Below are 25,703 nucleotides of genomic sequence, written 5' to 3' on the forward strand. Positions count from 1 at the left end.
AATATTATATTGCTTATTTAAAATTTTAAATAATGTATCTTTTAGATAAAAAAACCAAATAATGCCACCTCCACTCTCTTCCTAGAAAAGAGGGAACTCAAGACTCAAAGAATTCTATTGATATGTTTAGAATATGAAAATAAAAATCCTACAACTCAAATTTCAGGTCCTGAACGTAACCTTTCCCTCTTTATCTGACTGAATGCTTTGGTATCAACTGAAGCTAAATGATTGACATACTGAACCACATTAGATTTCCATCCTCCGCCGATTTATGATACTGTACTTTCTGCATTCATGGACATTTCGAACCAAAGAATGGTCGCCAAATGCGAGTTCATTCCCATAGATTTCAATTCTGAGTCAACTATTTACAGAAAGAAAAGAACATCGAAATTGGGAAACAAGTTCAACAATTTACAGAGTAGTTCAAATTGACAGCTATATACATTGAAAGTTGAAATATGATGATGAGAGAGCGCAATTAACACCCTGTAGCACAAACCAATTTTCCAAGCACAACAAAGTTACACTCCTGCAGTCTCGATGAAGCTTCATCGCATTAGGGAATACGACTGCCATCGATTGGTTTTCCCTATTAGCAAACGAGGCTGATGCCTCACAAGAGCTTTGAAATCACCCGGCATGAGGTCCAGAAGGCAACTGAAGCTGCCTTAAACAAGGCAGGGTTTTGGTAGATTCTGTCAAAAAGATGGAACGACTATGAAAAAGACCTAGTGTAAAAATTAGAACCCGCGATATCATGATAGCAAGATGAACATAGAGAGAGTTTGGATTTTGAACAAGTGTTAATCTTTCAGTTGAAAAAGGATAAGAACCCTATATTTTTTTATTCTAATTTAGTTAAAAAACTATTTTAATTAGACAAGGACCCACCTCTTCACTCTTTTCATCTCAAAACATAGAGAGAAAAGCAAAGGGGTGGGGGGTGAGAGCAACATTCCTACCTCTTTTTAAAAAATTATTTGAATTACGATTATAAAATGAAGGATATTTTAGTCCTTCTAAACATAAAAGGAAGAAGCTTGATTTGTTCAATGAAACAATTTAAAAAAACAAGAAGGGTGAAAGTAATTTGCAAAACCCCACGGGATTGAAAGAAATTTTTTTAGCATTTTCTAAAGAGCTAAAGAGCATACAACAGGTTAAAATAGGCAAAGCTGCATGGTGAATGCCACAAAAAGGCTCAAAACTAGAGGCAACATAGACCCTACCCAATGGCAGTGGCCCCCCAAGATGCCACATTATAAATAACCTTGCTTCCGTCCCATGCTTTCTGAAGTTTCCCTTTCTTCTTTTTTATGGAGAAGGTTTTGCTAAGAGCTGCACAGAGGTGTCAATCAGTAAATTGTAGCACACGCAAAAAACGAATTAAGCTTATAAATAGTTGTATGTAAAGCAAAACATTAAAACGATCGTATGGAGTTTTTAGTTTATGTTCTCTTGTGGTTTGAGAAACTAGTGTTTTTTTAAAAAAAAGAAAAAGAAAAGAAGAGAAGAGAACTAGTTTGGAATCTAATTATGATGCAAAATATTTTGGTATTCACCTTCTTGAAGTTGATTAGGAGTTAGTTCCTGCATAACAAAGTATAACTTATCAGATTCATACAATTGAGCTCCTGAAGGACAATACAACAGTAGAATTTTAAAGCAGTTCATAATGCAAATCCAGTCTGTAAGAAGGGATTGGGGGGAATCCGCAGATATTCAATCAATATTCATTGATGAATTGCTATCTGAAGCATCAATACCCTGCTAAGGCTCTTGGCAGTGCCCCAGTAGAACCTTTACTAGGACCGTACCCATTGAAATTGGTAAAGCAGCTAAAGCTGGCAATTTACAGACAATTAATATAGTCAAGATTTTGGAGATGAATAACATAGTCAACTATTAATTGCCTCAAAGATGAGTGGCTGGTAATCTAACATGAGCTCGAACATTAAAATAAGGGATGTAGACATGCCTTAGTTTGTTTAAGTGACAAAAGATATGCAGCCATGAAACACGCAATTCCATCCACTATATCTTCTTGTCTAACAAGGACATAACCTTCTTGGTCCGCTTCACTTTGTCCGTCTATATGGCCTCCTTCCCATAAATCCTTTTCAGTAACCAAGTCCCATGAGCTACCCTCTTCTGAAACCATGAAAATATGCATTTTGCTATCAGCAATCACCGACAATCCTTTGCACAAGAAGATACACTCAGCAAGATAGGCTAATAGCATGTTTTCTGATGTATACCGGTCACACTGTGAGACACTGACATATGAATGCTCCCAAGCTTTTCTAGGAAGTTCGGTGATTCCACTCTAGATTTGAGAAGATCACAAAGCTGCAGATTTAAACAAATCGTAATTTAAAAAAAAATTACAAATAAAGTGAATTTTAATAGATCTATAGCAACAAAAACCAAGCAAAATGATCTAAGCCTTTACTTCTTGCAATAGTTTACAGAGCACTAGATTGTATTTAGATTAGAGGTCATCTCCATTATGTAAAATATATAGCTATAATGATGCTTGTCATTTGTGATATAAGTGCGTGCACCAACCATCATCCTGGTTGCATCTGCAATTTTTTATCAACATAATAACCTCGGTTCAGTTATTTCCAATCAAAAGAAAGCTATGGGTACTCCGAGTATGAATGCAGTAGATGTAGCTCCACCAGATCATTTGCGTTCTGATATGTATGGATGAAAAGTGAGATACCTAGGTAATGGTTGGCAGAAGCCTTTACATTTTAACCCACTAACACCAAAGCCAATGAAAACCTCAAAGAAGCTGGGAGGCAGCAATAAGAGTTTTTCCTTTGCTTTTTTTGGTAAATTAAATAGTATCCTTCTCGATAATTAATTGAGAGGAAAATTGATGGCAACCGATAGAGTTCTGATCTTCTCAGACTATGATCTTGATGAACAACAAATGCAACTAATACTTTTCAATTATGTTTGTAAATCCATGAAGTATGGTCTTCCTCCATTCATTGTAATTCTTCTCATGCTTGACTGACTAAACATAACGAGTTGAGCTTCTCTGCATCTTCAAGACTTAAAGCTACTAGTTCAAATTTCATTTGTCACTAGTTGATAAATGATGTTAACTAGATGACAAACCTTCAATCATATTGTGCGTACAGCCCAATTCAAAATGTCGCTTCATACAAGTGACACATTTATCACACAAATTATACAATCCTTGAGATGAGAGGAAGCAGCCTCAAGCCTGTTCATGTATTGCTTACAGAGTTGGATCTTCCCTGCCTTATAAAAGATGGAACTTGGAAAGAGTCATTAAGGCTGAGCCCACACAGTCGGGCAATGAAAACTGGATCCCCGATAATGCTGATATTATATAGGTTCCTGCTTAATATCCCATGATTATCCACCCAACTTGGCAGCTCCATTTTATTCATTTCTCCCGAGCACATCCCATCAAGGAGAGCAACGAGGCCATTCCATTCTTTTCGTACATAGCTACCATATATTCTCAATAACTTCCAGCTCTGAAGGTAAGTTCCTGTGCTTTCTCCTTTTCTCCAAGGTTTCCTTTTCCCTCTTAAATTTCTCTAGCTATTTTCTCAGATTCCCAAATATTTTTTGTCCAATTTTCTCGTTTTATCCTTTATGATTTGCGTCCCCTTCCAACCGACTTATTTCACACCACAGGAGTTCTCTTCTTAAAAAAGCTGACAGGAAAAAATTAGAGAATTAAAAAGCTGAAATCCGGAAATTACACAAGCAAACAGCCAGCTGGCGACTTCATAAATTCCTCTCTAATATCATCAATCACCGAAGAGTTGTTCTCGACCACTGGCCAAGTAAATTAACTAAAAATCCGCAGAAAAAAAAAAAACAAGCACCAGGAAGAAAACTCAGACAGCAAGAAAAAGACAAATCCAAAACAAAGAGATACCAAAATCAACTAACCGCATCCGTCTCGGAATCCCCAGTCGTGCACGGAGACGACGACGGATCCTCGTCGTTCTCCTCGGAACTCTCAGGGCCCTCGGCGTTCCTGAGCAATTCGAGAGCTCTCTGACATTGATCGAGCACGGCCTGCAGGGTCTCCCTCTTGACGCGGAGCTGGTCCGTCCCAACCCGGGCCGGGCCATCGGAAGCGGCGACCTCCATGATGAAAGTGTCCGGCGAAAGACGTCTGCAACCCTAATCTGGAATCCTTTGGGGATTCGCCATCGATTCCGACCCTTTTTTTTTTTTTTTTCTGAGTCGTCTTTGAAGTTTTTGTTGTTTGTTTTATAGGAGTGGAGTTCCATTCGCGAGGGGGTTCAGCCGTCTGAAAGTAGAGTTGTGAGCGCGTCAGGCTGATGGCCCAACTTGGAAGGAAACGTCCATTTTTACAATGTACAGGCCCGACACGCCATCTCCTTCTTTACTAAATGATGATTAAATTCTTCGATTTTTGACAGAAATACACCTACAATTGACTACATAAAGCCTTTTATGTAGTGGATGATAGGGTCATTTTTATCTTCATCGGCATTGTTCTTCTAACTTAGTCTCAAATTTTCCACAAGCTTGTGCCTCTTACTTGATGTCTATCATAGTCTCTTGTTGAGATAATTAGATGCAAATAACAGAGGATTTAAAGATATTTTAGGAAGTCAACCGATCTGACCTTACCTTTTTAAAAGAAACAACAACAAAATAGAGGTTGAAACAATCAATGACTAGAGCAAGTACTTATCGAGTTTGAGATTGCAGGCAGTGATGTGGGTGTTTACAATCTAGAACAACATAAAAACAACAAAGAAATGAGTATGATGGGCAAAGTAGCATAATTGAGAGAATAAAAGATTAGAGAGTGAAACTTACCGAGATTGAGAATGCAAAACTACAATAAACTCTCTAAATCTTGATAAACTGATAAGATTTTAGTTGCTTTCAATTTGTTGGTTCTCCTTCAAATATCTTTCTTTTCTTTCAACTATGCTGGTTTCTCTCAATTCTAGAATTTCTCTCAATACCCATTTAAATTTGACATTAATCATCTCCAACAATGACTATGAAAATAAAAAACAGAAGCAGTGAAAGAAGAACATATAAGAACGAAATGTTGTATCCTGATTTCTCTCATGTACCGATTTACTCGTGAATCTCTTTTCCATAAACAATTAAGATTTTCTCTATCCCCATTTTCTTTCCTATTTGCTCATTGTTCTAAATCCAGTTTTTTTTTTCTATTGTTTTCTCATCTCGTGTTTTTCTCCTTCTCTAATTGCTTAGACAATAAGATATCTTAGCTTGCCTCCTGATTTTTCTTGTATCTCTCATTGCTTAGCCAAAGAGGGGCGAGGAAGACATAGTCATCTAAAGAAAACACTGAAAAAGTCTCAAACCCCATTCCTAGATCTTCAAATATTGTATGTGAGATGTCGAACTGAACCACGACCTTTAAGCGTGGTATTTGTACAGTTTACAATCCGAAATGATAAGCTTTACATGAAGAGATAATTATAACATGTGATAAACATAATCGGATCTTATCCGATAACCAAAGGAGGATGATGTTGATCCCTTATCATACCCCCTCAAGATAGGCCACAGTTAGATAAGCCAATCTGTTAGGAATTAGATGCCCTAATTCCAAACTAGCGATAGCAATAATAATAAATGCAGAAGAAGAAAAACAAGTACGAAGAAAGACAACAAAATTTATACAGGTTCACCTCAAGGTAAGACTACGCCCTATATTCCGTCGTTGCAGTAATCCACTATGAAGATGAAATAGTTTATAAGAGAAATCACTTTTCTAACCTTTCACAACCACAATTAATAATTCTCCTCAACGATGAATAATACCCTAATAGCGGCACCCCAAATATAAAAAGAAAACTAGGGCAATTGCAATACAAGAGTGAAATTCCCAAACTACCCTTAATGAAACAACAGTCAATATATCGTGGACCCGACCGAGGGCTCCGCCCCTGAACCCTCAAGAGCCGCTCCCCTTCCAACTCCGCGAAGGTTGATCCGCGACAGAGGGTAAGGTCTTAATTAGACTCCACAACTTAACACAATCTTGTCTCTTAGCAACTAAAATTATCTAGGACTTATTTTTTAGTGTTTACTTTAGGTGTAACTAGGATGAGGGTAGTTTAATTGTAATTGAATTCTATTTGTTTCATCTATTATAAATAGAGACTCATTGTACTCCAATTATGACAAGTTAGTGAAGTATTCCCTTTTCTAGAAATTCAACAAAAGCTATATTGTATTGATTGCTTGTGCTTTGAGTTTAAAATTTAAAAAAAAAATTAGTGTAGGCTTAAGAATCCAAAAGATCTATTGTATTTTAGGAAAAGATCACTGGTGCACACTAGTTTTACCGCAAATATTTTATGGGATTTCCAGATGAATTTACTCGTCATGATATTGTATTTTCTACTATTCCCACCAATCATGATGCAAGTTTTAGCACTCCAAAAATATGAGATTGACTATAAAAAAACATTTGTTCTTGAGGTTCGTTCTTCCTCTTATTGCTCTTTCTTCCATTGGTGGTGGAATCTTTTTCAAATATATGTAAAAGAAAGTATTTTTTTTTTTTTAAATGATGTCTTACTAAAGTACTTTACATAAAGTCCCTCCTACTTTTATTTCAATCTAAGGGTCAAGTTCCAGATTTGTCCTTTTACGAGGCGATAATTCTTAAGATAAAAAACACATACTCTTGTACCTTTCTCTTACAACAACAAGATCAGAATATTAGGTATTAATGAATTCTCCTCGTGACATCTCGCTTGAAATAACAACCATCTCCATGTAACAAACAACAAACACACAAAGGCGCCATCGTTATCATTTGTTAGCTAATGAACTGACGCCAGATAAAACAATGAAAAACACCCAAAAATCTTCGGCATCTACTATGCCTTGTCCCTGCATATATTCTCAACCCTGCTCCTGCACTCTTTCTGCTGCTTGATGTGCTCGTTTTTGTCTCTCGACCATCATCAGATGCCAATGGAGATCCTCCTCTTAATCCTTCTAAATCTTTTTTTGTTACATTTGGTGGATTCTACAAGTGACTCAGATCAGTATAATGAATGTGCTCCATTCGACTGTGGGAACTTCGGAGCCATCAGCTTCCCTTTCTACAAGAGTGGAGGGAACCCACAATGCGGACTCCGAAACTTTGGGCTTCACTGCGAGGGAACAGAAAGAGCAAGTGTTTCGATTGGGAACAGAAGCTTCGAGCTCAAAGAGCTCTCCTTCAGCAACAGACGACTCCTTGTGGTGGACACAGAGCTAGTTGAAGCTCTCTCGAGAAATAGCTGTGAATTGCCGAGTGATTTTCAATCTGCTGATCTGGGCAACTGGACCCTGGATTCTTCCAATAGCCATATCGAGTTCTTGGCCTGCTACCCGCAGTTTGTTTACCTCCTTTTCACGAGTTGCACTGCTCGTTACCTTTCTTTATCGTATGTTGAAAATGACCGCGTGCCGCTGTACCAATCTAGCCCAGATAACGCTTGTTTGCTTATGAGAAGATTTCCTTTGCAAAAGATCATGGGCAATTTCACAGAGAAAGCAAAGGCCGAAGTCATGGCAGCGGTTGAAGAAGGATTTTATTTCAGTTGGCCATGGATGAAGCAATGCGAGAATTGTGAACATAGAGGAGGAAGGTGTAGCACTGATCCAAGTAACGAAAGGATACTCTGTTTCTACCCTCCTGACAAGATGGATCATTCACCTCGTAGACATTCACACGGTAAGAAGAATTAACGTAGATTGCCAAAGCATTGTTCTGAGTTTCACTCAGTAGTAAACTTTTTAGTGATAGAATCTCTCCTCGTTTTTAACTCCATGCAGTGATCAAGATCTTTGCTCTATGCTTCATAGCATTGCCCGTCACAGCAGTCGTTTGTGCTTGCTTGATAAACATCTTGTCAAAGACCAAGGCACAGTCCAGTACTCCAGATGTAGAAGACTTCCTTAGGAGCTACGAAACTCTCACTCCCAGAAGATACAGTTACTCGTGCATCAAAAAGATGACCGACAGATTCTCTAACGAAATAGGAGGGGGCGCCTCAGGCCGAGTCTTCAGAGGTACTCTCTCCAACGGAACTGTCGTCGCCGTCAAGGTGCTCGACAAATCAACTGTTTGGACAAACACATTCATCAATGAAGTAGCAACACTGGGTAGGATTCACCATGTTAATGTGGTCACTCTACTTGGGTTTTGCTGTGAAGAAAGCAAGAGGGCTCTTGTGTATGAGTTCATGCCAAATGGATCACTGGAGAAGTTCATTTTCCACTGTGGGGAGAGACCTAATCTCTTGGACTGGGAAAGGATCTATCAGCTAGCAGTAGGAATTGCCGATGGGATTCGGTACCTTCACCAAGGATGCAACATCAAGATCCTGCATTTTGATATCAAGCCCCATAACATACTTCTGGATGGAAATTTCGTCCCCAAGATATCAGATTTCGGGCTGGCCAAGTCATGCTCTAGGGACACAAGTAATGTAACAACAACAGCTGCGAGAGGGACACTTGGGTACATTGCACCTGAGCTGTTCTCAAGAAGTTTTGGACCAGTTTCATTGAAATCTGACGTCTATAGCTATGGAATGCTCATTCTTGAAATGGTGGGGAGGAAGCAGACTCGTGAGGGAGATGGAGAAAGAAATCTGATGTGTTTTCCTATATGGATTTATGATAGCTTGATTCAAGGGAAAGAGAACAGGGGGCAGGGCGAGGAAACGGATAGAGCCGAAGTGATAGTGATGAAGATGAGTATAGTGGGTTTATGGTGTGTTCAGATGAACCCCATGCACAGACCCTCCATGGATATGGTGGTTCGGATGCTGGAGGGAAGTTTAGAGAGCTTGCAAATGCCACCAAAACCCTTCTTATCACCCAAAGAACAAACATTTCCAATGTTGTTGGAAAGGAGACGAGAATGTGAACCAGACAGTGAGCATGCTTCGAATTTGGAGATCTGTTGAGAACAAAAGATAAATTTTCACACACAAAAATTCTCAGAAAACAAAGGATACAGAGCATTACAATTCTAGTTTCCTTGACAGGTATTTTCTCTTTGTAAAGAATCCTAGAAGAAAATGTTCATTCGTCCTATATCTGAAAAAGTCTCCGTGATTAATCTGCACATTTCATCGTGTCATTTGCTATGTAGAGGGACTATCTGAGAGGAAACTGAAAGTGTGGAGAACGATTATCACCTTACTCAATATCATTTATGATAATGAATGAGTATAATTATTTTAAATATTTTAGAATTAATTGTTTGATTTTATACTCGTTTCATTTATCTGGAGAATTCACTCTGTCTATGCAAAGACCAACGCTGCAGAGTGCAAAGCTTGCTACATGGCTGCTCTCCCCACAACTAGAAAGAAGAGCAATCCAAATGCTAAAAGTGATTCATACACGGCTTCAACATAGTCGACAGGGAGAAAGCACAAAGAAATCTGGTCTACCAACTTGTTCTATGAGAAAAAGGGAGAAAACTAATGATGCACGCCTCCATCTAAACATCAATGCTCTGCAGACTCACCGATAATTTCCCTCTTCAGTTCTTCGATTTTAGTTAACAACTCGTCCCGATTTTTCTGAAATCAAGAGAGAACGCCACATAGTTATTGTTTGCCATAAAAAATTAAGAAAATAACTTTCTAAAACAGTCAATGCATGTATTTACCTTAAAAATTAGATAGCGGTAGCTGAACCAGACTGTGTAGCCGAGGCCAACGACTTCTAACACCTTAGGGAACTGTTTTTCAAAGGAGATCATGTCAACTGGCTCATCAATAAGATAAACAAGTACACCAAACTGTTTTATATGAAGAAATAATGTATTGACAAACCTACCACTGGTATAGAGTCAATTGCTCCAACAATGGCTGTCGAGATCCAAATAGCCACCAAAGCACCACTTCCATACAGAAGGAATGGGTATGCATCTTCCGGGTTCAGCTACAAGAAGATAATAAAAGGGGTACTATTATTGACATCATCCACTGCAGCAGCAAGTTTAATACGACTGTGCACCATACTGAAACATAACCTGAGATTCTTTTCTCCTTGAAATAAAAAGAATAACAATCCTGAAATCATATTTTCAGAAGGAAACACCTATAACAGAAACATATTTCACAAAACTAACTGCATTCGTATCATCAAACCTAAACTTGTTAGGAGTTCCAAGTTACCATTCCCTGATCTGTATGCTCATTGGTTAAAAGAATCTTGTAACGAGTGTAGTATGTTCGTAAAACAGCCAATGTTACAAAAATTGGCTGGTCATATATGCCAGAGACCATGAATCTGCTTGGCTTCATCAGAATAAATTATATGACAAGATCTTAGTGAAACTTAATCACCTGGAGAGTTGCCAAGGTATTACACTGTCACCTATTTCTGATAACCAACAAATTGCTGAAATTTCAGAGTAATTTCCTCAGGCCATATCCACCTTTTCAATTGCATCAAATGGGATGCATAGACAACTCCAGACAAGTTTTTAATAAAATTAGCAATTGTACTACAAGAAAACATAACAAGATGGAAAAATAAAAGCAGGATAGAAATACTAAGCAGTCGCATAACATGTATAGTATTTCAAGAATATAGTACTCTAAAACATAGACAGCAAAGGTACAGCAAATTACCTTCTCCTTCAGCCCATGCAAAAACTGAAAAGCTTGCAACCGTGAAAGAAAGGGAGCTTCCTCAGAAGGTAAGGAACCTTCTTCAGTAGTATTTTGAGCATATTCAATTTCTATTGGTTCATTATGTAAATCTTCAGTTCCCTTGCTGTCTTCTGTTGTTATTTTTTTATTTGGTCCCTCATCGAACTGCTCTGACAAACTAGATGAAATCTCTCCTGAGGTTGTGCACCTTGGTGGAGAGGCAATGAAGACAAATCCTGAAAAGAGCATGATGGCACACAAACATGATGTTCCACAAATGTAAACTTTTTAGTATAATTTTTCATTTACTTTTTTTTTATAAAGAGTGTGATTTGATAATTTTTCATTTACTTTGTTTTATAAAGAGTGTGATTTGATAATTTTTCATTTACTTTAGTAGTAAAAAGAATAACATTAACTAATTGTATACAAAGTGGAAAAGATTGTTAAAATTTCTTTCTTAGTTTCTTTCTATACGAAAGGTTAGTAGATCCTTCAAATAGAAAGTGATATGAGAATTGGACTGATACAGGTTGATTCGCGCATATCATGCTGCCTAAAAGGACTCAACTTCATGAAAATAACTTGGACTGTCTCTGGTGTGTCAGGTTCTAAGAGGATGGAACCCAAGTCAACTTGGAGTAGTCAATTCTGAATAGCATTAATCATTGTGAAGATAATTCAAATGAACGCTGTAGATTCGGCCATAAACTTGTATGTAAATACAAAACCTTATTGCACCAAAGAACAATATATTTTAATAAAAAAAAAGACAAAAGAAAAACAGAATATTCAATTTCATCAAATTTTCAATCTAAAATATAACTTAAAAAAATGTTGTATACATTGAATTGAAGGAACAAGAATAGTATCTGCAGGGAGAGAAACCTCCACCCAACATGCTGAGGTGAGGACAATTCAAGCCTTCAATACAAGACGGGATGCATTTCCCCCAAGAATTTGACTCTGAAAATCCCTCTTCCTAAGGAGTTTGAGATTGAATTTGCAGACCTTAGACCATGCAGTCATGAGATGTCTAGATGGAAGAATAATGCCTTCATCATAAATTTGCCAGAGCCAGCAAAGTGAGGCACCAATCTTAAGCATATAAGAGATAATGATGGCAGAGTCCACTTCAATTAAAACTGAACCTGGAAAATCTTGAGAATATAACTCCTAGAAGGAATAGAAGCTCTGCTTCAGCTAAAAATATAACCATTAAGAAAAGAGTTACAGAGAATAACATGTCACTATCACTCATTCTTAATATTAGGAGATCTATAGAATTTTTTTTTATTTTTTGAGAGAGAGAGAAAAAAGATCTTTAGAATTGCATAAAGATGAACATGACTCACTGACTCAAAGGCACACACTAGCAGTGGGTAGTCCTAAAAAGTCCCATCAATTGTTCTGAAAAGCTGCATAAGAGCCTATTTAGGGGCTGGCGAGTCTATCAAACTTACAAATAGGTCCAACTTGTGAGATTTTTCAGTTGGCTGCAGACATCGTTATAGTCATCTGAGAGGCTTATATACAGGCTCTATAGATGATCTAGAGCAACAAAGTACAAGAAGTGAATACCAAAACACCACATCCCCTCCCCATCGCTTGTTAGTTCAGTTCAATGATGGATCTGTGTCATTCAGGATACCGTTCGTTTTCTACATCAGTCACATCCAAACATCACATACTACCGATTCTCCCATAAAGCTATAATCAAGATACATGGTACAAAAACCAAGGAGTGACTCCTCTAGTTTTCCCCTTAAGTACTTCAGCTTGATAGAAGTTCCATGATTTCATTAACCCAACACGCCTACAAAAGCCTACCAACACACTGAACACTTCCTGTTCAAATATCGTGCCCATAAAACCATTGGAAAAGACAGCCATTACTCTTTGGGGGTCGTACAGCTAACAGGGAAAATGATGCAATAAAAAGATACACGAAGAATCATCTAATTGTCTGTAGCAAATTCAATCAGCAATACAACAGCACAAATGACAAAACAAGCAAAGGCAAAAGAAAACAAAGCTGTAAGAGACGGAGAACAGAGACAACATTTTTGTTTTTGTTTTTTCCCAAAGGAAAGAGCGAAAATCGAAGAAGTTACCTGATTTAGAGAGGGAACTCGGAATACTCTTTGAAGTGAGAGGCCCGGTGAAGCGAACAGGAAAGGACTTGTGATTGAATAGTCTAGGATGAGGGAGATTGGAGACAAGGCGCTGGCTGCAGAGCTCCATTTCAAGAAGCTGGTGGAGGATGACGAGGTGGGTTCCTATTCACACTAAAGCAGCAGTTCAGGAGGTGGCGCCGCGGCTGGAGATCGCAAATGTGCATTAACAGAGCTACAGAAGTGTTTTTGCTCATTTCAAGGTCACATGAGACAGGAGTTGGGACCAGGTACTAGCGCGCAGGTCCGACTGAGTAGGCCCCTACTGTGCCCAAAAACAGTTTTACTTGTTATTGGCAATTGAGAGGACTCCTGTGCGAGGTGGGACCAGTGACTGGTTGGTGCTAGTAAATGCTTCCCCCCGGTAAATTGGGACAATGTTAGTCATGTAAACGAGAAAGGTGGAAGTTATAGGCTATTACTTTGTTTTAGATGTATATTTTTTTTAATATTTTATGTATATCAATTAATCTTGTTTTGGTGTGTTTTTAATTATATATATTTTTATTATCTATTATATTAAATTTTTATAGGGAATAATTAAAATTAAAAAAAATTACATGGGAAATGGTAAAAAAATTAAAATTTTATTTTTGTAATCCCAAGAAAGAATGGAGAAACACACAAGGATCAACCAAACACAAAACACAAAGACCATTCTCATTATAAAACTCCTAAGTTCCAAATGTTCATGTTTTTTTTATATAAATTAAAATAGAATTGACTATAATTAGCCCCACCAAGGTGATCAGATGATTAGTGATGATTACGTGGATGCGCGTTGGCTTCGCCCAATAGCCGCCACGCTTATCTTCTTAATCATCTTACCATAAGCGGAAGATTGATTTAAAATCTTTTCTAGTATATAAGAAACCAACTTCCAGGCACTAGCTGGACATAATCTTCAATTAATTAATTAATTGATTTCACTGTTTAAAGCACAGACCGGGCGATAATTCCACCGTGGTCGCCAACTAATTTGTTGCACACTCCGAGTGTTTGTTGGTTGTCAATTGAGCCCTGGCGTGCTTGGCTTCTGTCAAGTGAACAAGATGCGGACCCAGATCTTCGTTGTCGGTCCTGACCAGACCTATTGAGGGTTAACCGGCCCACTTGTGATGCAGTGGGATGGCCTATGATGATTAGCGCCGCCGCCGAGTTGGCTGATACGGTGGGCTACGAAATGGACGCAAAACGACATCTTCACCGTACATCACGTTTCCGGAAGTCGTTCCGTGATGCTTGGGCTGCGGACCCACCCAGAGCTTCTGCAGCTCAGCTCAGCTCAGCTCTGCCCTTTTCCGTTTCGTCCAATAAAAACTCCTGTAGGCCCTTTTGAAATTGAAGGTCTTCTTCGCTCATCTCTCTCTCTCTCTCTCTCTCTCTCTGAAGCTTGAGAGACTTCCGATTCCGCTTTCTTCTCTGTAAAAATGGTGCTCTCATCGTCGGAAGTGCCGTTCTCACAGGAGAATCTAGATAGGAAGCAGTATGTTTACCTGGCGAATCTGTCGCTTGAGGCGGAGCGGTACGACGAGATGGCGGCCTTCATGAAGAAATTGGTCCTCTGTGGCCTCCAACCTCCGAACGAGCTCACCCTCCTGGAGCGGAGCCTCCTCTCCGTCGCCTTCAAGAATCAGATTGGCTCCCGCCGCGCCTCCTGGAGAATCGTCTGCTCCATCGAGCAGAAGAAGGAAAGCCGCAAGAACAAAGATCACGTATCACTCGTTAAGGACTACCGATCCGTCGTCGAGTCCGATCTCTCCCAGGTCTGCACCGGGATACTGGAACTGCTGAACTCTCATTTGATTCCGACCGCCACTGCCAGCGAGTCGAAGGTCTTCTATTTGAAGATGAAGGGGGACTATCATCGATACTTGGCGGAGTTTAAGATTGGCCAGGAGAGGAAAGAAGCTGCGGAGGATACCATGCTCGCATATAAGACGGCTCAGGTACAGACTGAAGATTGGTTCTTCTGGTTTAATTGGAGATCCCTAGTTTTTTGAGTTATGACGTTCTGGTTTGATGGATGTTCCGTTCTTATCTGAAGGATATCGCGGCGGCGGATCTGGAACCCACACATCCGATTAGGCTCGGGTTAGCGTTGAATTTCTCGGTGTTTTATTATGACATTTTGAATTCACCGGAGAAAGCTTATGGCATGGCTAAGCAGGTCAGGTTTTTTTCTTTCTCTTTTTATTGCTGATTGGAAATATTCGAAAAATCATTCTAATTCTAGTCTATACTTTTTATGTGGAATCATCGGTTGAAGGAAAATGACTCTTGACACTGAAAAATAGTTACAGTAGTCAACACTTTTGACCAGCTCTCTGCTTTTACTCCAAAATGTGGTTTGTTCATTAATGGTTTTATAAAACGATAGAAGTGCCCGTAAGTGCGGGATTACTATTTTTTTCCTTCTAAAACTATTTATTTTGCTTCGTAGCTATTGTTATGGGGCAATATAATAAAATAGTGACTAGTAAATTATTAGAGAAAATAATAAAATACTGTTTAAATTTCAATGCAGTACTTAGTATATCGACTTGGCAAATCCTGTTTATATAATAATAAAACCCAGTTTGGGCTTCAGATGTTCCTTAGTATATCGGCTTCCCAAATGATTTGGTTATCATCAATTTCGTTATCGTGATCAGGCTTTTGAAGAAGCCGTCGCAGACCTCGACATTTTAGGCGAGGAGAACTACAAGGATAGCACTCTCATTATGCAACTCCTCAGAGACAACCTCACTTTGTGGACTTCTGATACTCAGGTGATCGAATTGCAAATTTGTCACTAATTCATTCCATTGAACTTTCGCTTAGCAAATCTGACTCGTCATGTTTGCTTTATCAGGATCAACTCGATGAACCATGAAATTCTTCTCCTGAAGGAGGTGGGTTATAAAGGTCACTTATCTGTAATATTCCATAAGAAAACATGAACCTGCTACAGTGTTTGAAGAAAGTATTAATACTGCTGCTTGTAGTGTTTCTTACTTTGGATAATCACCCAGATGGTATCCATTGCTTGTGTATAATCATTTTAATCCATTGTGCTGTTCTTGATCCATTCCAAGTACTTCTCGTTGCCACCAATAATTGGCATAGCAATGACTTCTGGCAGGCTAAAGAAGAAAACAAGAGTGATAAATCAATGTACTCGATACTATAAACTGAAATTCATCAGTAAGAAGTTATTATAAAGAGATCAGGAAATTAGTTTTTCTGATAACAGGCAATATTTCTTGCAAGACCAGGAGCTTACTCGTATTCATGGTTGGCTTTAACATGTTCAGTCAGAGGTTTCAAGAGGGATTCCCTTGTCTTGATTATAAGCAGCTCTTCAGAGTCAGTCTGGACCTAAAATTGCAGAAGGCCTTGGCATATGAAAGCACAAAAGAGACCACCGAATACCAGATTACCAGTACCGGTAAGGAACTGTATTTCTACATTATTATTATTTAGGTAGTTCAGATCCATTGTGTATATTCATTAATAGCACAAATCTCATGTACTTAATGTTGATCAGCAGCTACTAGAATGTGTAAACCTTTGTCAGATAGCCAGTATAACCTTAAATATTAAATTACAAAGAGAGTTGGGATGAATTCTTACCTGACCGTCCCAGAAATAAACAGACTCGATGCCTGCAACCAGAGATCAACATATGCTTGTCATGCCCAAAGAGTGACAAACAATATGCTACAGCACAACAAGGTCAAAGCAATTATATACAATGATAACATGATTGCAAAAGCTGAAGCTTTGTGTAATGGATAGCATGATGGCCTTTGAAACAGACAATATGCTTGAGGTATCATTTTTGTTAAAGTCATTTTGAGAGCACATAAATACTCAAATTTCAGTAATTGATGTGATCTATTTCCAAGAAAAGAAAAGGTTCTGTTCCTTTAGTAATGCTGATGCTATACTACGAAGGCATCTTAAAAAATTGACTATACCTGGAACTCGGTTGACACATGCCGCAAGTTTTTCTTTTATGATGCTCTCAGCCAGCTTTTTACCTGCAGGGGAAGATGTAATAACATGAAAAACTAGAGACTCCAGATAATGGCTGACTTCTTGTGACAAGTGCTAGGCACCATTAAACAGAAAAGTTTCAATAGGGCCTGTGGTTATCATTTAGTTGCTATCCGCCAATTCCTATCCCCCCAGTGCATGAAACTAAAACATGCTAATTGCAAAGTCTGCTTCAGGAGGAAGAAGCTTTTACATGAGAAACCAGTGGGATCCTCAGTTTCCACTGAAATACCACACCTATCTAGTATAGTGGCAGCTCTCACAGGAGGAAGAAGCTTCTAATAGAGAAGGCAGTCATGTCCTCAGGTTTACCATGCATACCTTGTAAAGGGGTAGCTACCACAGACATCACAACTAGGACAATTTATGGTGCCTGGTCCCATCATGCAAACTCCAATGACAAACGAATAAAAGTGATACAAGTAGAAGCTGCAAAACTCACTGGAAATTCCTAACAAGACTTAATTAAACTAGACATCTTTATGCGCTCAAATAGAGGTTAACAACTACAATGGTCAGCTGAGTGGGTGTGTCAAGGAGCAGAAGAGAGACAAATTATGTGAACTTCCAACAAACGAAAAGGAGATAAAGGACCACAAGCCAAATAGACAATTATATGTGGCTAAGAAGATTCATAAAGAATAACAAAATTGATGTTGGAAGTCATTCAATAGAACAATGGATCATTCATGCAGGATACTATGTACTCTTTTTCTTTTTCTGAAATCCAGTATTTTCAACCAATGGAAGAAGTATATTTCCAGACCCTTTACGCATCAGAAGTTATAAGACCTAAAGATGGACGGAGAAAAAAGAGACAATTTAAGAAAAATCAACTTCAAGCAAGAAGAAATGTGATATGCACATTGCAATCTCCATCATGGCACATAAATTGGTTTTCTAAGCTTTAGCACCACAGAATTAGCTTTTCTGCAATTTTAAGAAGGTAGCAGAAGAAATTTCAAGTTAGAATACAGATATAATCATCAATAAAGAAATTTCAGAATCTTCTGTCAGTATCTTTGTCTTTATTTAAGAGATAATCATCTACCTTTATTTAAGAGATAGTCCCTAAAGTAAGGACGGCTATATGGCTCCAAGATAGAAACTGCCCTATGTAGAAGAGTCCACATAGCAACTTGAACAGTCTCAATCCATTATTTATAAGATACCATAATAAAACTACTGCACTGATTTTACTTAGTAATAAGTGTGGGTTCTTAAAGGGTGCAGCTTTCTTTAGTCTAATCAAGAGTTTCATTTAGTGTCTACTGTGCCTAATATAGGGTGCAAGGGATGTGATAGAAACTTCATTTCCTTTTCATATAATTGAAGTTTTCTTCAATTTCTAGGTTATTCTTCTATGAGATATACATAGCTTGATTCTTTACTCTTCAGTTTTTCTCTCTCTTCAACCCAGGCTGCATCACCAACCTGCTTCTTTGTTTGGCACTGTTACATAAACTACAATGCTTGGTACTGTGGTGCTGGTATTTCCTTCCATTGTAGTAGGATGAACACCTTTTGCTGTTGATTGACTGAAAAACTTCGACCTGGAAATTGAACATGATAAGCAGAGGAGAGAAACTACAGAATAGAAATTATATCTAAAACATATACCAAGAAATGCCTCGATAAGTTAATTATTCACATCCTAACATAGTCAATATTAGAAAAATAGTAAGCATGCAACATGCTACAACTACTGTGCATTTGTCAGTTGCTCCTCTGCGACAATTGTTCAAGTTAAGTAGCAGTGAGATGCAAAGCCAAAGAATAGGACAAAAGGAAAGCAAGGTCCAATCAAATTTGAGAAAGACAAAACTGAACATAGAATAAAATTCCTACCTGATTACACTAAAGACCTATAATTGGGGGTTTTCTCTTTGAAAAATTGTGTTATATTGAAGAAAAGAACCACAAAATGTCAGCCACATCACAATAGTTAGGTTGAAATTAATGATTCACTAAAGAAAAAAGAAATATATGAACACTTTCAATCTAAGGAGCTCACATCTTGAGGCCATGCAGTGAAGAGGTCATAACACCTTGTGCAAGGAGGGAAAAAAAATTATTTATATATGTATACATGTGTATATATATATATATGTTATTGTTATTGTTGTTGTTGTTGGGGGAAGCAATGAGTTACTTAACAAAGTTTTGGTTTATGCTAAACTAAGACATAGACAACCAAATTATTTTGGTAGTGGTAATGTAATGGAAGGTAACTAAAACTTTGAACGATTGAACCAACAAGCATTTATCAGGCAAAAGTTGGAACAATCTTTCTTCCAGAATATCCTGGTTCAAGAATAAACAATTTCCTGTCACTACCAGATAGTATTCGTTTGTACTTGGTGAACAATACATGCATGAAATGAACTTTTTATCTCATGTAGAACTCAGAACTTAATCTTTTTGATCAAAGTATAGCCTGGAAATCAAGATAATAACAAACAATTAAAATACAGGCATCACATGAATAAGGCACAAATTGGGGAAACATACATGATTAGATGGGTAAGGCCTATGATGCATAAGCTCAAAAAGAGGGACCTAATTTCACACCGCCTACTGAGGATGGTTTTACCCGCTATCATCTTCTTCTTGCACCTAGAAGCATGTAAATGATATGTTACTGAAAACAAATTTGAGTATGGCCATTCAAAAGACTTAATTTCTTGAAGAAGACATAGTAAGGGTCTTGTTTTACAACTTATGTTTGTCTGTGTTGATGAGTTAAGAACCTTCTATAATGATTTCTAATGAAGCATAGGCAATATCTGTAACAAAACAACCAATATGGGTGCAATGACAGGTCGCTGCTATGTAAGAAGATAAAGCATGCTAACTCTGCATTTATGACAACAACCTTAAAAAAGGATGGTCTTTCTGTTTGTATCTTATGCAGGTAAAAGAGTTTTACATTACATTACCAGAGTTTAGGCTGTTTTGTCATTAATAAAATAGTGATTTTTTATTTTTTTTGAAACAGTATAAAATAGTGAATTATGATAAAAGGGGTCACCGATGGATTGGTTCTCACAAATTTGTTATCTACATGAATGCATAGACAAAAGACTACTCCTGAGACTGCTGACATGCAGATCAATTAATAGAGTAATCAAGTTGCATTAAGTGAGTTTACTATTGTTTGGTTTTATTATCCAGCATATGGCCTATCTGGGAACTCATTTAATCACAGCCACAAATTCTGATGTGATATCAGAATGCAAATATGTACATGACAAACCAAGCAAAGGATTTTTTTCTTTTTTAAGAAAAGTTACAATTATGAATTCTCAAATTTCCTATCTGTCAAAGGATCCTCTATATATTCACACATCTTGCTTGGTAAAAGAATTTAGTATCGTCATACTATATGTTGCTTTAAATTCAACGAGACAGTATTAAATGGTCGATGATGAAAGGACAGTGATGGATACCCATATTACATGACAGAATCATAAATTTAATACAATTATCATCTAAAAAAGTCATATATAAGGTATGTCACTCCCGAGATTTGTTAAAGCTGAGGATAAACTACAGAGTAGTCAGATTCATTGGAGGCAGTTGTTCATATTTCTCTGCAATAAGAGTTCACTAATCATGCAGTAAGGGAACTCCTGTGGGCACTGGGAGACTTTTAAATATATTGAGATTACTAGTTCCCTTAAATGTTTTGCCCCCCTTTTGGGGGTATGAAATGCTTCCAAAACCATCCTGGCGAAGTCTTAAATTTGAAAGTGGAGAGCTGGAGAGATGCTACAATCCAGATAGTAATGAATAAGTTTTTGAGAAAAAGGTAAAAACCAATAACGCTTCCTGCTCCATTGTCTGGAAGCAAACAGAAGAACGAACCATAGAGAAAATAAAAGGATATAAGCAAAATTTCGTTTTCACTCTCTGGGTAAAGAACCCACTGCAAACGGAACTAAGAAGAAGAGAACAAGTGGATGATAATTCAATTCAACATCTCCAATCAAAGGCAATTGGAAAGGAAAAAAAGGAACTGCGGAAAGGGTAGTCATTTGCATACCTTAAAAGGGGGACGAGGGGAAGAGACTGAGAGCAACCCGTCTTGTATGCGGAAACAGGATTCAGATTATTAAGGCCCACACTCAGTACACAGAGAGTTCGAACAAGGGGAAGGCGAAATTGCAGAGAAGATGGCGAAGACGAAGCAGAGAAGGTGGAAAAGAAGTTTCTCGTACAGCCAGTTAATGCCATTTGGTCGCTCCTTCGCAGGGATTTATATATCTCTATCAAAACTACATAGTTGGAGACCTTGGGAATAAAATTTCTGGGTTCTCTCCCATGGACTAAAGAGAAGTAAACTGAAAGAAAAAGAAAAGAGTTCTCCACTGGACTGAACCTCCATTTCGGGAAGGAAAGCACCTTTCATTTCATGTAGTTGTTGCTTGTGCCCCATTATCCACAAACAGTTGTGGGCTCGAGAGTTAGCTACTTTGTTAATACGACTAAAACCTTGATGGAAAACGAAATGCTAGACCCTTTTGCCATTACCCATATCCTATCTGGTTGGCTTGTATGTACAAAATATAGGCTTACAATAGTCTCATATAAATTTTATAAAAAAAATCAAATATATATATATATATATATATATATATATATAAAACCCTAAATACACGTTATTATGGTTATATAAAATCATTTATTCCACAAGTCATTTATTTACCTATTCATTGAATGGTAGAAACAGTAATCGGATAAATAATTGGAATAATAATTACAAATTTAAAATTTTATAAAACCATGAAAAGTATAAAAAATCACATTATCGTATACACAAGAACGTAAAAATATGTCATTCTAATATGCAAAAAATCCTATAAAAATAATTTAAAATCCTTAAAAATACACTTTAATCATATTTTACTTCAAATAAACATTCTCTCAAATAAAAATATATCGAATCACCTCTTAAATGCAATTGGGTAATTGTTTATTGAGGTACTAAATAATCCTTATTCATTTCCATTCTATTAAATAAATGGTAAATGAGTAATTGGGTAAAATTATTTGAATATCTAATTGGGAAAAAATATTATTTTTTATTTTATTTAATAAATGATAAATAAAAATTAAGTAAAGTGATGAAATTAACACCCTTCCTCACACATTCATCTTAACAAGCTTGTAACAAAATTTGAACTTGTAGTATTCTATATTTTTAGTGGTAAAGGATTTTGAGGACACATTACATTACTCAACAAAGAGTTATATTAACTTTTTCGATATAAGGTAATAAAAAGTGTATTTGATTTTTTTATTTTAAAAAAAAATTATTCAATTTTTTTATTTAATTACATGGTAGCTTACGTGGCAGACGATGTGTTCATCTAACTTCACTGCACTGATGATGTGGCAACATGTAGGCAATCAAAGCTTACGTGTCGCCTTTGACTATACACATGTGCAGTGGACTAGTCAAAATTGGGTATTTTTCAAAATATTTTAATGACGTCGTTGTTTTTCAAAATAAGTTGTTTTAAATGGTAATTTTGGTGAAATTCCCTAGTTATAAAGGATGATTAATAGTGAAATTCTGAGTTCATTAATTTGATCATCTCCTCTTTCTACGTCCAAATACATTTCTATCAACTAGCTAGTAGCCACACTTAAACATCAACGGAAACAGCCTGACACTTGAGTTCCCTAAGTTGGTGTGAGACAGCCTCTCCACATGCAAAAAATGATTTGGTCAAACTACTGCATTGTTGTGTCAAAGATTCAAGATAAAAAGACCTAGGGGAGGTATCTCTTGTCATTGGAATTTGATTCACGGAAACAGGTTCACTGTGCCTTTTGAATTTAATAGATTGAATCAATCATCAACTACTACCGGAATGTTTACTCTTCCAAAGAAGAAAAGATATCATTCACACCTCAAACCAAGAACAGAATTGGGTCCCAAGAAGCAGCATAAAAAGGAGGCAATGATCACTGCAGGGACACAGACTATGAGCATCTTAAGATTTTCAGTCAAACCTTCCTTCCCTTGAGAACAAGGGAAGCATCAAGCATCTTCTTAGCTCAAGTGATCAGATACCTTGTTCAAGAAATGGCAACTCTGGGTGATCATGAGATTCGATCAGTAGCATAGAGAGAGAAAATCAAGTCAAAATTTCTTTGTCATCGCATACCTGACATGCTGAATATTTGTGTCATGGAGGGAAAGAATGAATCCAAGGAGAAGTTGCTTAGCTTAGCATGTGAGATTCCTTGGAAAGCTCTAGAAATTTGAAATGGACTAGGACTAAGCAGAACTACTTTGCGAGCTTGACTAGCTTAAACCTTAGTTATGATTTTGTTGGTCTGGCCATCATCATTGTTTTCTTATTCCCATGAGAAGAGACACGAACAGTAGCAGAAACACCTTACTTGGGAAGAGAATCTGTTACTATCAAGTCCAACCTTTTCACTGCTGCATTCTCTCTTTCCCTTGTGTGATCATGAACAAAGAAAAAGAAATTTTGTTTCTGCAATAAGAAGAAACAGACAACCAGAGTGCTCTACTAGTTGATGGGATTTTTTTCCAAAAACTGGAAGAAGATCAGTGCTCTTGTCTTGAGTTTGACTGGTGCTTGGCCCTCTTCATTTAAGGGGAGACAAGCCAATTCATTCACAAAGAACTCCACATTGTCTCTCAAACAAAGCCAACCACTTGTTTTATAGATTGATGAGGGGGGGAGAGAGAGAGAGAGAGAGAGAAGGAAAATATATAGGTTTATCAGCGAGTGCCGTGCATGGTTCTTTACTGAAACTCTTATTATATTTCTGTTCATCAAGGAGTTTGATTTGACTGTGTGAAAACAATTAAAAAACGGAGACACCTCGATCTTGAGAGATATATGGACAAGAATAGAATAGATCATTTTTACTGTACTAAGAACCGTTAACTCGCCCTCCGTCTTTTTCCTTCTCTCTTTCCATTCTCTCTCCATGGACCGTTTGAAGGAAGACTGGAAGAGGGTTGTGGGCACTTTCGATCCAGACTCCCATGCTGTGCCATATGGGCGGGGGTGATTTTGATTAAGACAACGGGTAGAGGCAAGCAGGGGACAGACCGCACTAGAGCTGTACAGTGCCAACTAAACACGATTAGTTTTGGTTTATCTTTCCAGGTTATTTTATAAGCAAGTGGCGGCATAAAGGCTAACATGTGGAGCCTCTGGGGGATACCCTGCCCATGAACAGCGCTTCCTGTGGAGACACTGAAGATATGGCGGATGTTCTGGATGCTTTTCATGGCGGTCCACACAGCTTTGCACGTGTAGAATTAAGGGAAAGCTAAAGCATCTGGACTCAGAAGATTAATAATACTTTACAGATTAGTAGAGAGAGTAGAGAGAAAGTTTCGTTCAATATTAGAATTAAGCAACCCATTATCTGATTCAACTTTTAGAAGTAAAAACTTCTCTGCATATGGGGCGGGGCCTAAATGATGAGCAAGTGTATGACAAAATGCCAATAAGAATAGGTTTTATACCCAACCAAGCTTCATTTCAAGTCATTTGTTATTATATAATTTAGTATATAAGAGAGAGAGGGAGAGAGTCATTGGGCGACTAAAAAAATGGAGGGTTTGAAACACTGTCTCAAGCTCGAATCTCAAACAAAGGAAGAAGACTCTCCAATGGACAAAAGGGAAGTCCTAGAAGAGAGCACGGCTACTGCTCACCAACTCTAAAGCAAATGGGGACCTCATAGAAATCTGTTTCACATGTGCATGAGACAAGCTAAAGTCTTTGGGCATTGGAAGGAAAAAACCAAGGATCTGTCTGGACAAAAAAAAGAAGAAAAAAAAAAAAAATCCAAAGGGTGGAGAGAGGGATCAAAAGAAGTTACATTTTCAAAGAGAGCAAAAGGTTTAGGAATTGCAGCTAGCTCTTAGTGAAAAAGAAAAAGGCTATCCATCTTTTAAAGCCATGGTTCTAAGCAAGTTCTCATCAAAGCAAGGGCAAGTATCCAAGGCTCACCTGATCTCCCCCTTCTTACAAAAACTCCCTTTTTCCCTATACTTTGGCCCATTTTAGACAACTTTGTAGAGAGAATTTTTACTTTTTAGTGTTGAAAACCCAAAAAGGTACATATCTTTTGTGGCCCCTCCACCATGCATGGGCCCAGAGCCTACACCTAAAAAGTCCCCTCCCCCTAGTGTGGCATAATTCTAAGCCAAGGAGCCTTTTCCTCTTTCCCTCCTCACTCTTCTCCTCCAAAGCTGGCCCCACCTGTGGTGGACCTTCTTCCAAACAATCCATGAGATTTTCCCAGAAGTGGACCCAATCTAGTTGTTTGATGGCAGGAGGCAGCATTAACCCTCCATGACCCATTAATATCTTTGATTCAAACAATGCATAATTCTTTAATATCCTTCTGCCCCACTTATTAACCAAAATGCCCCTACAATTCTAAGAGTCAAAGCATGAGGAGGGATCTCATTTTTTGGAAAGCCAGAAGAGAATTTTTTTTTTTTCCTAAAGAGTAAATAAAAGAGGACGGAAGGGTAATATGGACAAAGAACTATTGTTGGGAACTAGCTATTGGAAGAAACGGCTATTTTGGTCACCTGCTGCGAAAACAGAGCGCACGCGTCCCCGAGGAAGGAAAGAAACAAGACTTTGCACCGATTGGTCGCTGTTGAGCCTCTTGAAAGTACGTTATTGCCCCCTTGTCTTAGAACTTTTAGCGGTTTGACCGAAATAGCCCTTATCTGTCATTCACTCCTCCCTCTGTCCCTTGCCCTTTTATTTTT

The 25,703-nt window shown here is 37.8% G+C and overlaps 5 protein-coding genes across 6 annotated transcripts; 2 read left to right on the plus strand and 3 right to left on the minus strand.

Moving 5' to 3' along the window:
* Positions 1 to 308: 308 nt before the first annotated feature.
* LOC137941241 (uncharacterized) lies at positions 309 to 4,290 on the minus strand. Its single transcript, XM_068786563.1, has 6 exons — positions 3,952 to 4,290; positions 2,265 to 2,355; positions 1,985 to 2,157; positions 1,569 to 1,596; positions 1,236 to 1,344; positions 309 to 701 (listed from the first exon to the last, which is right to left on the minus strand). Exons 1-6 carry the CDS (start codon positions 4,153 to 4,155, stop codon positions 620 to 622), a joined length of 687 nt encoding a protein of 228 aa, XP_068642664.1. The 5' UTR covers positions 4,156 to 4,290; the 3' UTR covers positions 309 to 619.
* A 2,718-nt stretch (positions 4,291 to 7,008) lies between these two features.
* Positions 7,009 to 8,996, plus strand: LOC137940097 (rust resistance kinase Lr10-like). The gene is made up of 2 exons (XM_068785019.1): positions 7,009 to 7,756; positions 7,858 to 8,996. The coding sequence occupies exons 1-2, from the start codon at positions 7,009 to 7,011 to the stop codon at positions 8,994 to 8,996; spliced, it is 1,887 nt and encodes a 628-aa protein (XP_068641120.1).
* A 360-nt stretch (positions 8,997 to 9,356) lies between these two features.
* LOC137940056 (protein CURVATURE THYLAKOID 1D, chloroplastic-like) lies at positions 9,357 to 13,045 on the minus strand. Its single transcript, XM_068784976.1, has 5 exons — positions 12,815 to 13,045; positions 10,680 to 10,936; positions 9,880 to 9,984; positions 9,710 to 9,781; positions 9,357 to 9,620 (listed from the first exon to the last, which is right to left on the minus strand). The coding sequence occupies exons 1-5, from the start codon at positions 12,942 to 12,944 to the stop codon at positions 9,546 to 9,548; spliced, it is 639 nt and encodes a 212-aa protein (XP_068641077.1). The 5' UTR covers positions 12,945 to 13,045; the 3' UTR covers positions 9,357 to 9,545.
* Positions 13,046 to 14,247: 1,202 nt separating this feature from the next.
* On the plus strand, positions 14,248 to 15,815 carry LOC137940054 (14-3-3-like protein G-BOX factor 14 kappa). The gene is made up of 4 exons (XM_068784973.1): positions 14,248 to 14,823; positions 14,922 to 15,044; positions 15,529 to 15,645; positions 15,729 to 15,815. The coding sequence occupies exons 1-4, from the start codon at positions 14,305 to 14,307 to the stop codon at positions 15,747 to 15,749; spliced, it is 780 nt and encodes a 259-aa protein (XP_068641074.1). The 5' UTR covers positions 14,248 to 14,304; the 3' UTR covers positions 15,750 to 15,815.
* Positions 15,655 to 21,280, minus strand: LOC137940055 (protein CutA, chloroplastic). Of its 2 annotated transcripts, XM_068784974.1 has the most exons (7): positions 20,961 to 21,280; positions 19,427 to 19,531; positions 18,350 to 18,468; positions 16,837 to 16,899; positions 16,490 to 16,521; positions 16,140 to 16,234; positions 15,655 to 15,999 (listed from the first exon to the last, which is right to left on the minus strand). In XM_068784974.1, exons 1-7 carry the CDS (start codon positions 21,149 to 21,151, stop codon positions 15,918 to 15,920), a joined length of 687 nt encoding a protein of 228 aa, XP_068641075.1. In that variant the 5' UTR covers positions 21,152 to 21,280; the 3' UTR covers positions 15,655 to 15,917. The 2 variants fall into 2 exon arrangements, with proteins under 2 accessions (XP_068641075.1, XP_068641076.1); XM_068784975.1 differs by lacking the exon at positions 19,427 to 19,531.
* Between the last annotated feature and the right edge of the window lie 4,423 nt (positions 21,281 to 25,703).

This window comes from Aristolochia californica, unplaced genomic scaffold (assembly GCF_029961685.1).
Source record: "Aristolochia californica isolate CCGP_79_NKW_82.1479 unplaced genomic scaffold, dmAriCali1.0.hap1 SCAF_9, whole genome shotgun sequence".
Taxonomy (NCBI): Eukaryota; Viridiplantae; Streptophyta; class Magnoliopsida; order Piperales; family Aristolochiaceae; genus Aristolochia; species Aristolochia californica.